At 40.3% G+C, this 14448-nt stretch overlaps 1 protein-coding gene across 1 annotated transcript in view; it reads left to right on the forward strand.

Moving 5' to 3' along the window:
• Positions 1–1448: 1448 nt before the first annotated feature.
• The window catches only part of LOC118424666 (D-3-phosphoglycerate dehydrogenase-like), a gene marked incomplete in the record, with an annotated part of 14496 nt that continues 1496 nt past the window's right edge, over positions 1449–14448 (forward strand). The window contains 8 exon segments of the mRNA XM_035833326.1: positions 1449–1667; positions 6872–7023; positions 7515–7580; positions 8302–8356; positions 8495–8593; positions 10423–10555; positions 12571–12719; positions 13819–13971. Of these exon segments, the coding sequence (XP_035689219.1) occupies positions 1530–1667; positions 6872–7023; positions 7515–7580; positions 8302–8356; positions 8495–8593; positions 10423–10555; positions 12571–12719; positions 13819–13971 (945 nt within the window).

The following is a 14448-nucleotide window of genomic DNA, read 5'->3' on the forward strand; positions in this document are numbered from 1 at the left end:
TAGATGTATGGATGGATGGATGGATGGATAGATGTGGATGGACGGGTAGATGGATGGATGAATGAATAGATGGATGGATGGATGGATGGACGGATAGATGGATGGATGAATAAATAAATGAATTAATGAATAGACTATTAAATAGAAATAGATTCATACATAAATTGAAGGATGGAACAGATGGGTTGGCGGAATGAATTTGTGGATAGACTGAATAAATGAGGGAACAAATGGAAGCTGCCATATGATGCTTGGACAACTACCAGTTAATTGAATGAAAGAGCATTTGTAAGGATTGAAAATGCCATACTGTATTTAAACTACAGACATCGATGATTCACGAGCTTTTCTATGCTAATATAGACACAGAAAATCACCTTCGTATTGAAGTCATCCAACCCGCCTATCAGTCCAAACTAGTATTCTTTATCATCCACTGCTTCCAAAGAAGAAGTCAAACCCCGTGTCAGGTAGATAGACGTAGAACCTTATTATAGACTAGCAACGTACACCGGTGAAGGTCAGACATCCAGGTAATAATATATGCCAAATACAAACAAACATGTAATAGTTATTCTGGCAATAGGATATGATTCTGGACTAGTAACGTAGTTTAATTTTCACTGTCTGTGTCTCCTGTTTATATTTTGCACTCGCCTCATTTTTGTACACTATAATTGATATTTTTCCAACAAGAAAATGTATTGTGTTTTATTTGTAAAATCATGTATGAAGGCTTATTGCATGTAACGTTACCACATCAAAGTAAGGATAATGTAATGGATGCACAATTGCACACCACTAATTTCTAATCAATTAAAAGTATAATGTACTACGATTGTCATTGTGAGGTTTGCTTTTTTATTCTTTAAAAACACTGGGCAATGAACTAATCCACGTTTTGCACAACGAGCGGGTTTTAGGATTTTAGAAATTTTGATGATCTTTAATCGCTGGATAATTGCTGTTGATTGAATCAATCAATGGATCATGAATTAATGATTAATTGTTGCTCGCTTGCAATTAGCCCACGGGCATGATTATCCAATAAACTGAATATATCCGTAATTTAACGATCGTCACTCAAGAAAACATCTGTCTGTGGATTTGCGAATGATAAATGGTGTCCTTTGCATTCCCAGACGGTCCCGGGTCATCGCACATTGAGGACTCCTTCTGTCTGTAGTTCATAAATAAATCGCCAGATGTCGCCTTATCCGTAGGGTCATAGGTCACACACGTGAAATGTGCCTTGCATCAGCTAACTTTGCAAAAGAAGTATTGTCAACATTAGACAAATCAATTCGTTTTCGGATAAAGCGTTATCAGAACTGTTTTGTAAATTCGCTTATTTGAAAAGGAATTCCCCACACTCCGCCCAACTCCGCCCACCGATTACCATAAATAGGCATGTGTACAGACCACGTGGTGCACAGGAGCGGGTATTTTCCACTGGCACACATACACATCCGTGTCATTTGCCGGCTTGGCGTTACGAAGAAGGGACTGCGCTAGTGTAAACCTCAACCATGTCGCCCCCTAGCATCAAGAAAATCCTGATCAGCGACAGCGTCGCTCCAGAGTGTAAAGAAGTTCTGGAAAAGGCGGGAATCGTCGTGGAAATGAAGACCGACATGACGAAAGACGAGCTTTGTGAGAAAATCAAGGTGGGTTTATAAAACTTCACGTTCAAAAATTGCATCATGCAGGCATCTATCGATCGATTTAATGGCACAACTTTCTTGTTGTTATATATTTTGCTAATTGCATTCCTCTTATTTTGTTTTTGTATCTACAAGAAGAAATATATTTATATTTCTTCTTTGCAAGAGGCTCATGCATGTAAGTCCATGCTTCAGCTACAAATTTCAATAGCTTAGAAATTCGAGCCGGAGTCTTTTCAAAGCCTGCAGGCAAAACTATCACGTGCAAGCCATGTGTGACGCTAGAATGTACTATTTCCCCACAAAACATAGAAATCAAAACTATTTTCTATCACTACATTTATGATTTGTTACGATTATATAAATATTTGCGTTGCCGCGAATTTATTTGAAGTGTTTTGGGGAGAGAGTTTATCAAAAAGGTGGGAGGGGGGCGTTTAGTGGGCGGCTGCTGTAGCATTATATTTTCCCAGTTTAATTTCGATCCATCAGTGCGAGTTGAGATGCCAGACATTCCTTAATCCGTCTGATATAACATCGGCACTCTGCGTGGGGATTTTCCACCGGCACATGCTGACGGGCCGCCGCACGTGTGGCCCTCGGGTTAATGATTGATAGGGCCCCGCCTAGCCTCGTGGGGCGGCCCGGTACGGGGTTAACACAACCGTACAGTTTACACAAGGCTTGCAGCGATCTCCTCACACCCCAAAAGGGCTGGTACCGAGGTTATCTAGACGCTGGCATGCTGCCTGGGACAGTGTGTGTGTTGTTTTTTGGCAGCCATGTGTTGAAAGCAGGACACATAGACACAGTGCCACGTTGCTAGTGTGTTAGGCACTGTCAAAATACACAACCTTATTGTATTGTAGTATCCGCATTATTTTAAAGCCCCTTTGTGTTGACTGTAGCCAAAGAGATTAAGGGGTCTGTCACCAGCTTAACTAATATTTTTTTCCGTGGCACTGATTGTTTTGGTAGCCTTTGTTGTCGATTCTCAAAGTTTATGAAAATACATTTTTGTTAATTTCATGTCTTAAAGTTCAGATTATTTTGAGGGATGACGTGAAATGTCAATCCTGGGATGGATTGATAAACAGATTTTGCAGATAGCTTTGATATGCATATAATACTAGGGTGTTACCAGCTGTTTTGATATTATTACATAATTCATTGACAACTGTTTAATCTAGCGACAATCAATGTAGAGTATGATAAGGGACTTGAATTGTTGTAAAGCATAATTGAGATCCCCCCATTCAGACCCTCATAAAAAATTCTCACTATTTTCCACACCAACAAATATGCTAAAGATTTTGTAATATAGTATGATATAACTTTAGTAATACCTAACTTTACAATTAACAGTTCTCAAGTGTTATGGTTGGAAAAAGAAAATATATTGCACAAGGTGCTAATAGTATTCAAAAGGGCTGTGAAACAACTGTTGATAGTACAAATGTATAATGCAATATATGTACACTGGTATCGAATAACCAGCTGTTTGTCCTTTCACTGTCTTCTACTGAAAAAGATTTCGTGCCCCCCTTTTCAGATTAAGGAATGGAATAGCCCATTCCAAATTGCATTGTCCATATTAGGAGCAATAGAACTACAACAAGTGCAAGTGACAGGCCCATATGTGTGTTCTAACCCGATGTTTAGTGTAAATAGTGGTGCCCCTTTCCAGTAGACAGAAATTATTAACGCAAGTATTGATTGTAAACATACCCTACCCTAACTGCTGCTAAAAATAGATTAGATGATAAATTACTAAAAGTACTGGTTGTAGAGACAGATGGCCAATTGATAGATAATGGGTCATAAATCTTCATAAACTCTTAGATGACACTTATCAAAAGGCCCAGTTGACAAACAGTGTTGCATGTCCAACACTATTAGAGTCAGTGGTCTCTTTTTGTCTCCATGAAATGGAAATAATGTTTTGGGCGTGTCTGTCTGATTGTTTGTGTGATTTTATAGTCAGTATAACTCAAGAGCCTCTTGATAGATTACGATGATATTTGGTAAGTATGTAGGTGTTTGGAAGATGAAGGTCAAGGTCAATTTTAAGCCCCCTAGTATGTGACCTTGGTACTGCAGCAGAACTTCCATTTTTGCATCTTTTTACCTGGACATCCATCCATCAGTCCTGTAGCTCAGGAAGCTGTAGGGGTATGACATGCTTTGGTCTTGTAATTATATCACTGTCTATAGTCACATATATGTGTTCCATGTAAAGGTGGGTTCACACGTGCGTATATATTTAAGTCCATTTGAGGTGCGTATGACGCTCTTAGTCTCTACCAGGCTCCACAGGTCACGGGAAAAATAGTACAAATTGGACAAATATAGATACATAACATGCCAGATGAGTTAGCTGACCGAGAAGTATGGTTAGCGACCCTGCTAACTTGTCTGACATGTTACCTGTTTACGTTTGTCCAATTTCTATTATTTTACAACGACCTGTGGAGCCTGGTGGAGGTAAATACTCCCATGCGCGCCTCATACGGACTTGAATATATACGCAGGTGTGACCCCACCTTTACTACCATGTGGAATTGCAAAAAATTAGCCTCCCAGAATGGACTTGCAAATAAACTTTCATTCAATAAGTCATACTCAGAATGACTTCGCTTTTTGACGGATCTAAACTTTAAACCAGGGAAGTTAATGATCAACTCGAATCGTTATCAGTGCCTACTTCAGTAGTGGATTGTTGTTAAACATTTGTTTAAAGTGTTTGCAAACGATACCCTGTGGTGGTATAGGGGTGATGCAATGATTTATGCAAATATTTGCTTTAAACTTGAAAATCTATTCCTGTATTGAGGGCGTCGCAATCAAAATATAGTTTATCGCAGAACATGTTTAACTTATTAAAGTGGGCATCATGAGGCGTCAATACAGGTTCTTGATACAAATAGATACATGTAATTGCAAAGTTATAAGCTAGATTAAACTTCAAGACCACAAAACTATAAAAACATGCTATTCCTGAACTAGACAAATACTCATCATACAGTCATACTAGATACAGAATCTGAAAGCTGATTTAAACTTCTTCCAATATCTGAGCCAGAAATTATTACCCTTCATACATCTGGACAATGATGAGAATATTTCGACAATACACATGCACATTTTTTTAGAAGGAAAAAACTGATTTGTGTGTTTCCCTTTCATACCTTTTAGTTTGAGTCATTGATAAGCTTTGTAGAACTTTTCCGTCGATCCAACCCTAAGCTTCAAGGAGACTTTCATTACGTTTGTTAATTCCTCTGTGATGGAAGCGGAGATGCGATCAGTTGTGCCAGCTGCGCACCGATACAGATCGCTGCTTTTGACGTCACCCGCTCGCGTAAAGCTCCTCGGTTTGACATTGATGTGTGGGACTGGAAGTTCGATCAATAAGGGTTTTAAGGGCTTTATATATGTATTGATTATCATTGGGTATTGTGTTTCATAAGTTGGTGTATGATTATAGTATATGTATGTGGTTTTGTTCCTAGTATATTGCATTGATTTATTGCAGTGTTTTGAGCTTGTCTGTCTGCGTGTTTGTGTGTGTGTCACACCTAGTCAGGGCCAGTGTGTATGTCTGTGTGTGTGTATGTCTGTGTGTGTGTGTGCGCGTGTGTGTGTGCGTGCGTGCGTGCGTGTGTGTGTGTGTGAGTGAGTTTGTGTGTGTTTGTGTGTCTGTGTGCTTGTCTACAGTTTCTGTATGCTCTGCTAGAGAGTGCTTGCAATCATGAGGGGGTGAAGTCTGCCATCTCTGATTACCATACTAGTATTTTACAAGTGCTCCTATTTTTCAATTACATCATCCGAAACAATAGTAAAACTGACTCCATAGCCGTCTTCACCTCTGTCAAAACATAGAAATGAAAAGTAAAACCATAAGAATGCCAACATTTTACAGACGATCAAACATCTTTCAATAGTTTCATCATGTTGGTAAATCACAGATGTATAAACTAAGCATTTTATTCAAACCAAAGTGTTAACAAAGAACTTTAATTGCCACCCAATCGACGCACACACATTGGTTGAATTGCCTATTGTGATTGACAGATAGAATGGATCTATTGGCTGGATTAATGTCATACGGTTGCAGGGCTCGAAATACCGGCTGCATATGCAGGTTAGTGCAGGTAAAACTGGAGCTGTGCAGGTATTCCTGGTGTCTACCTGCACCAAACCTGCACTGGTCCATGTACTGGGTTTTAGACATAAATGTCTTATGATGTAGGTGCATGTGGATTGTTCTTAGTTGCATTGGCTGTTACCACCTATATTGCTATAAAGTGTAAAAGAAAATTCTGCAATGGTTCCTGAACAATTTTATTCTGATCCATCCTTCCTAAATTCATAGTGGTGCAGGTAAAATTTGTCTGGTGCAGGTAATTTTCAATGTTACCTGCACCAGTGCAGGTATGCAGAAAAAGTATTTCGAGCCCTGGGTTGTGAGAAGGCATTTGGGATGTACTGTCCTTGTACCTTTCACCCCTATTACTGTTCATCCGACCATTTAATTACATCGCAGTGAATTTATTACCGGTAAGCGCCCCAGGCTTTGACGTTGCTCTTTATTCAATAGAGTCATTTTCTCTTAAGCGTTCCTATTTCCTATCGTGGGTAGATAGTGGGGGAACGTCCTTAGACGATTACCCGAGTGACGCAAGTTGTTGTGGGTGATCGATTTTGTGACTTTGGGGAATTTCCATCACGTTTACGTCAGTAAGACTGAGAGATGTGTTGTGAGTTTACATTGCTAGCACACAAAGAACTGTTTATGGCCTATGGGGTATGAAAAAATGAAATTGAGAAAGATATGGATACAAGTTTGATTGATTTGGGGAAATTTCCATCACATTTACGTGAGAGATGCATTGTGAGTTTGCAGTGCTGTCACATCAAGAACTAGTTTAGGTGGAATGAAATAGAATGAAGTTGTGAAAGATATGATGCAGGCACAACATTGTACATGTATCTGAAAACTTTATTAACCTTGTATACTGGGACAGCACTTGTAACATCACCCCTCATAATTATGCCTGCCCTAAAACTATTGGAAATAGCAAATTTTTTTACCGTTCCCAGACATTCTGTTCTGGAATAGAGTGAAAGGTCCTGGAGACAGCCCTTGTCAGAAAGAAGAGGTTTGAAAACTTGAGATTTAATGAAATTGTTGTTTTTCTCCCCAGGGGGCTGACGGGTTGATCGTTCGTTCTGCCACCAAGGTGACAGCCGACGTTATCGAGGCGAGCGACTGTCTGAAGATCGTGGGCCGCGCGGGAACCGGCGTGGACAACGTGGACATTCCCTCGGCAACCAAGAAGAACATCGTGGTCATGAAGTAGGTATTGTGTGGATAAAACACTGTGCAAAGTACATGTATAATGCTGGCAAGGGGCATGGAGGGAGGATAGTAGGAAAAAGGCAGGGCATATGAAGGAAAGAGGGAAAAAAATTACTGGATAATAAAGAGGGCCAATCTAGTCATGCCACTGACTGGGCAACATCCAACAGTAGATCCTTTGCTGACGTTTCATTTTTTGAATTGTCAGTGTACTATTACAGGTGTTATTACATTCATAACATGAGTGACAGGTAAAACTGTTCTGATAAGATCATTCTTTGATGGCTCTTTCCCTATCATTGATGATCTCCAGGAAGTTCTGGTAGTCCTGCAGGCTCTCAGGTGGCCTGTACAAGGTATCTTCCACCAGCATACAGTACTCTGTAGCACTGCTGACAGATGAACTGGGTTGAAAACATGTTCTGGTATTAAGATACAAGTAAATGATTGAATAATCATGTGTCCCGTTCTCACCCCCCCTTCCCCAGCACCCCCGGAGGAAACACACTGAGTGCTGCAGAACACACCTGTTTCCTCATCGGAAGCTTAGCAAGGTCAGTCCAGCTGTTTTCACTTCCTGGTTGTTGTTGTTACTATCAATTTTCTTCCAACAGGGACTGTTTTAAAGGTAGAGTACGTACCTCCAAATGTTCGATGTCTGACATCTTGGTCACTGAGAATGGCCTAGTCTCTACCTTTAAAACAGTCCCTGTTGGAAGAGAAATGATAGTAACTGTATACATAGGTGACTGATGAACCTCTTTAACTGGTTGTTGTTGTTGTTCTTATTCTTAACCTTAAGCATTGGTGTAGTGTAAAGTACTGTAGTCATCATTGTTGTTTAGGTCCTTTGTGCAGAGTTGTAGTTTGTATAGACTGACTGACAGTAGTAGTAGTAGTAGTAGTAGTAGTAGCAGGGTAAAGGTTTGTTCATAACCAATAGCTGTGCTGGTTTAAATACTCTCCATGCCATGATGTTATGCCCTTGGGAAGGACGCTTCACACAGCTTTCCCTGACGATGGAGTGATGACCACTGATTGTATGCAAAAACACGGATTTTGTTGTGCTAAATACCAAGATGTGCACATTTTCCCACCAGAAAACGTTTTTTGATACCTTTGTTGGCACACTGCATGTAACTAAATTAATGTTGCATGTATCTATGTTGAATTTTCAGTTTCAAAAGCCAACAATTTGGTTTCCAAAATCCATCTGGAAGTCAAAGTCAAAGTGATAAATGCTAAAGTCCTTCCCTGTTCCTTGTTGTTTCTCAGGCAGATCCCCCAGGCCCACATGTCCATGAGGGAGGGCAGATGGGACAGGAAAAAGGTGAGACACATTAAAAAATGTTATCCTTTGACTTTTTGAGCAATGCCTTTTTGTATCTTTCTATCTTGCTGTAAAATTCCTTTGTATGTACATGTGTATTCTTAAATGGCAAATTATATATGTTTCATTTTTGCTTAGTTCATGGGAAACGAGCTGTACGGAAAGACGTTAGGGATCATCGGTCTGGGGAGGATCGGCAAGGAGGTGGCACTGAGGATGCAGGCATTTGGCATGACGGTGAGAGGAGCTTCTTTTTTAGTTGGCAATTTCCAGATTGTACAACTTCATCTGAACTTGTCTTGGTCCTGGTGTATTTATTGGTGATTCACTGCAATACATTTTACCAAGCCCACCACGCCTGTCATTGTTGCATGAGAGTGCAGATAGTTGGCGAGGTACATACATACCTTTTATTTTGACTGCAATTGGCCCTGTCGGCCAAAGCCGCTCTTCCCAGAGGTCCAGTGTGAGGGGTAGTTTTTCATGAGAACATAAATAAATGATAGGTCAAAGGTCATAGCATTTAATTAGATGCAACCTCTGACCCTTGGCCCAGTGCACGTGGGTGATCAGTCGCTCCAGTTCATCTGATGGGTGAGAACACGTTTTCACCCTGCAACCACCCTCCCGTAGATTTATCGGTGATTCACCGCAATAAATTTTACCAAGCCCACCACGCCTGTCATTGTATGGAAGGAGAGTGCAGATACATGTAATTTCCAGTTGCTTGAGTAATTGCTATTTGGCATTTCTAGATCGTACATGTTTGACAAAGCAGATTAAAACCATGGTAAAGTGTTAACTATTGGAATGCAAAACCATCTGGTCTTTAGAACATTCTTCCAAAGGTTGAGAATAACGGTCAAACCTGTACAAGTGACACAATTGTCGACACTTTTCGGTGCATGGACATAGTTTCAGTCAGAAGTTTTGTTAAGCCAGCTTCCTATTCAAATAAAAACTGCTTGCCCTGCCCCTATCCAAATGAAGGATAAATGATTTGTAACCATTATGCACACATTCAAAGTTTGACATTGAAAATGTAAGTGTCTTTATGTATTTCAGTTTTACTAAAACTGTATTGTATCACTAGACACAGAGTTTTGGCTAAATTGAAAAAAAAAAGATAATTCCTATCAAATGTAGTACCAACCCCAGTTTTCTTAGGACCAAAACAGGAAACACAACATTTTTTCCTAGGCCTTAGATATAAAAGGCCATGGTGCCCTGAATAGAAATATCACTTGTTCGTGTCAGGAAATCGCTGAATATTTGTAACAGCAGCTGTTAGCTAGAGGCACGCTGTGCTGAGGGTAGACAACAGCTGGCACTTACAATGTACAATGTGTTATCTTCATGCATGCAAGTCATACTTGTGTGATGATAGCTGTTAAGTATATGCATGTACATGTATAGCAGGGTTCTTAACAGGCCTTTTTAGCATAGGGGGCCCCCTATGCTCTGATTTGGATCCCCTATGCTGTGTTTCAACCAACGAATGGGGACTTTTGTGTTGTTTTTGTAAGAAATGTTCACTACATTTGGCCCTAAAATGCAAGAAATGGTTTACGAATTCTAAAATTTTCAAGGGGAGGATTCCCTACAATAGTGATATATGTCTGCATCACTTTACCACATGGCTTTGCTGCACTAAGAAGCCCCTACACTGTGAAAAAATATCCTGGTGATAACAGTGTATAGCATTGATTAGTCCATACATCAATACATATCATTGAATCAAAAGAGTCGTTTTACCTCTTAGGATAGTTGTGTGAACTTGTATGTGATCTGAATTTTAAGAACATTTGTATATTGACTGGAGAGGGAACTTTGTAATGTTCATTCAAGGCATAAAGCTTTGTATATGTATCAGCATTAAAATTTTATAAGTTAGTTGACAAAAGAATTATTATGTTCTGACCAAAGAAGCAGAATGTAGTTATATTTGTTGTTAAAACCTAGATTGTACCAAGGAGTTATTGTCAAGATTGTTACTTGCAGGGCTCTAACCATCATTGAGTGATACAAGAAAAGCAAGCTTAATAAGACACCTATTTCTATTCCAGACGATAGGTTATGACCCCATCATCGATGGCAAGACAGCCTCAGAGTTCAACGTGGAGTGGATGGAACTGGAACAGCTGTGGCCGAAATGTGATTACATCACCGTACACGTGCCACTCATCCCACAGACACAGAGTAAGTTCCTATTATCCTAAAACTTTCCTTATATTATATTACTAGTAGTAGCCAGGGTTGTAGCCAGCTCCCATCCTTCTGTCCTTAGAAAGAATTTTGCAGCTGGGGACGGAAAAAAATTTTGCCCATTCCATCCGGATATCCTCTGTGATTAACAAAAATCAATATGTAAAGATATAAAAACTTGAAATTTTGCTCTCCAAGCTCTCCAAAAAATCAGCGGAAGGTTTTGGAAGTATGGTCCACCAGCAAAATTTACACCTCAAAATGCAGGAAGTAGCATTTTAGAGGGCCTGGATTTCATGCCCTTAATGGAACGTCGGGCCTTCGGTGCTCAATAGGATTTCCATTCAAACTTGAGGGGACGGAAAATGATTTCAAGCTGGCTACAATCCTGCTTAGTAGTATCCAGTATTTGACTACACAGGAGTAGGCAGCAGTCTGCTAATTTTCACACCGCGCTTCCATGCGGCTCTGTCCAGCTTAGTATATAGTAATCACCCCACAGACACAAAGTAGGTTTGCATGTCCTAAAACTTTCCGTATATGATAGATTAATACCGGTACGCAGGCTTTTATCTAGGATTTTATCATAGGGTGTCCAATTTTCTTCCCGTTTGGCAAGCGCTGCAGGCATGAGTATTGTAGGGGGTCTGGGGACAACCTCACTCGGAAAATTTTGAAATTTATAACTCTCTGAAACACCATTTCCCACATTTTGAGGTGCAAATTTGGGGGAATGAAGCAAATTTACTGTCAGACAAGCCACATGTGACCTATAGCATCCCTGGTCAATCAGAATTTCATGCTTGTCAGAGGATCTGCTCCCCAGTGTAAGGGCGTGCAATTTGAGTTATTTTTCTAACAGGGCGTACAATGTACGCCTGTACGCCTACCTGGCTAAAAGCCTGCCGGTACTCGTAATCATCCTTCAGATACAGAGTAGCTTTCTTTATTCGAAAACTTTCTTGGTATAATACTTTGTCCCTGTAGGCTGTACTATTGTAACAGTGTTGGTTTCTATAACCTAAAAACTCATCAACAGTGGAACAGGTTAGCATGGAACAAGATAAAGTCTTAGATGGATGGATTGATGCAGAATGTTTTACAGATGGTTTACAAGATAAAACAGCCAGATAGGTTTGAGCTCAGTTTTGGCTTAGGTTTTCACTAATGGCTCTGTCCCTCTAGGGTTGGTTACGTCAGTGTTAATACAGCTGTTATCGGATGCATGTTGGCTGTGCATGTGGGGTCCTGATAACAGCCATGCAATCTATAACTTGTATTAAAAAGATAAGTGGAATTGTAAAATGAAATAATTTGTTAAAAACAGATGCGAACAAGCTATTAGGGGGCCCAAAACGTAATCATTTCAAGGTTTCACCAAAACCCACCCACTTTCCAAATATCAATGCAATCCATCAAGGCATTCTTGTGTAATACTGGTCATTTGCACATGCACACGTGTATGCACACACACACACACACACCACTCTTACACACACACACAGACACATGCACACACACACACACACACACACACACACACATACAAACATTCACACACACATACACACACACATACAAGCACACACACACACACACACATACATACATACAAACACACACACACAGCCACACACACAAACACACACACACACAAACTGCATTTGGAGCCAGGAAATCCTATTTTGCCTCCAAACATCTGCTTGGAGATTACTATATATATTGTACGCATGATTTGCATTTTTTTGCTTTTTTAAAAGAATATTCCTTATGGCCCACTCCTTTGACTACGTACAGGCATACAATCACAAGATAGTGATTACATTGTAAACTGTATTTGCATGTTCTGCTTTTAGAAAAAAAAGTTAATTTTGATTACATTATTAATTTTTTGAACTAAGCATTAAAAAAGAATAGGCACACGGTTGCAAAAACATTAACTACATTGTAACCTGTTTTTTGCATGTTCTGCTTGCTGTTACTAACGCACGGCATGTTTCCCACCCAAGACATGCTGTGTGATGAAACGTTTGCGAAGTGCAAGGACGGCATGCGGGTTGTCAACGTCGCTCGGGGCGGGATTTACGAAGAAGCGGCGATATTGCGTGCGCTGGAGTCCGGGAAATGTGGAGGGGCAGCGCTGGATGTGTGGGAGAAGGTACGGGAGAGAATACACGTAGTATAGCCCCTCTAAATAACAGAATTACATTCCTGGATAGGGCTGTGTATCTAGAAATAAAAAGAAAACGGTACAGAAAAGTGTGTACATGTCCTTTAACAAGTATTGTCAATTATATCATTTATAAACAATTTTGCAGACACAGGTAATACTGTTAGTTACGCAGCCCTTTTCCTGGCACATGTTTTGCCCTTTTAAAGAAGGAAGAAAAGGTTGAAAGTTAGAAATGGCAATGTAATTCTGTTAGTTTACTGAAGGGGTGAAAGCTAAATTTTACACAACAGCAACAAGTTAACCTCATTTTTCCTCCTCCATCATCTTTTCAAACTCTCAAACTTCAGACCTCATGAACGAAGCGGTGTTCGCCAAGTGTAAAAAGACTCTGAAGGTTCTGAACGTTTCTCGCGGCGGGATCATATCGGAGGCTGACTTGCTGAAGGCCCTGGAAGCTGGGAACATCGCTGGTGCCGCCATTGACACCTGGGAACAGGTTGGTTCTGGCTGCAGGGCATGATGGGTTGCGACCTTTAACCCCTGATGACCTCATGCTGACCTTGTGGTTACCTTTAACCACTCGAATGCTTACTTACGAACTTTACATTTTCAGAATGCAGCAGGGAAAACCTTATCCGTGGACAGTGCTTGATATGACAGCTTTTTATGATGAATTTGCCTGAGAAATGTTCATTCAGTCTAGAGCTTTTGTCATAACCATCATTGTTGTCAAAGATACAACACACACTAATAGAAAAAATGACACATGCTTGCATAAAGTAATTGATACTTGTCATGATTCTGCTAGAGAGCAATGATTTGTGTATGGATTGGATGACCAGTGGGTTTTTTTCAGCAAGTGTGCTAGCTTATCTCTTGTTTGCTGGTATAATGTTAAAAACAATAAGTATGGCATACTCATGTAGCGCCATATTAAGTTGAGAAGAGAGTCGGCATGTGAGATGAGGTGCAGTTTGTGAACCCAGGATTGCAGCTTGTACTTTCCCAGTGCTGGGAGACTTAATAAGGAGCTCGTCGTAAATCCCACCGATGTAATCTTAATTTCTCTAATTTTTCACTCCAGGAGCCAACCACTAACACGGCACTAGTTCAGCACCCCAACGTGATCGCAGTGCCCCATCTTGGCGCCAACACCCGGGAGGGCCAGCGTCGCTGCGCTATCGAGATCGCAGAGCAGATCGTCGACTGGGTCAACGGCAAGGGGCTGGTTGGTGCAGTAAGTATTCATTGGATGATTTTTTACCTTTGCCTAGAAGGTTATGGTTTTTGTTGTGTATGTGTGTGTGCAGAAGACCAGCATAATTCTAGAATGTGTGTTTGTGTGTAATGTAGAAGGCAAGCATGTGTCTAGTATGCCTGCATAGATTCTGGTGATATCTTATTTGTAGGACATAATAAAATTTTGGGCCTTGCTTCAAAAGAAACTGTAGTGAGACGTGACATTTTGGTTGAGAAAAGACAGGGATTGTCTCTAAAGCCTCCAAGAACTATGTTGTGTTGTGTGCAAAAGTGTAAAAGTTTTGTGGAATATGATACTGTTTTGCTCATACAAATCTTTAAAGAAAATTTTAGATGTATAAGTTAGAGCATTATACAAAATTACACATCAAAATAACAGTTGTTATATACAGTCAGCAAGAATTGTAATGATACAATGTAACTCAACCCCCTTTCTCTTTTTCAGGTCAATGCC

Source organism: Branchiostoma floridae, chromosome 10 (genome assembly GCF_000003815.2).
Source record: "Branchiostoma floridae strain S238N-H82 chromosome 10, Bfl_VNyyK, whole genome shotgun sequence".
Taxonomy (NCBI): Eukaryota; Metazoa; Chordata; class Leptocardii; order Amphioxiformes; family Branchiostomatidae; genus Branchiostoma; species Branchiostoma floridae.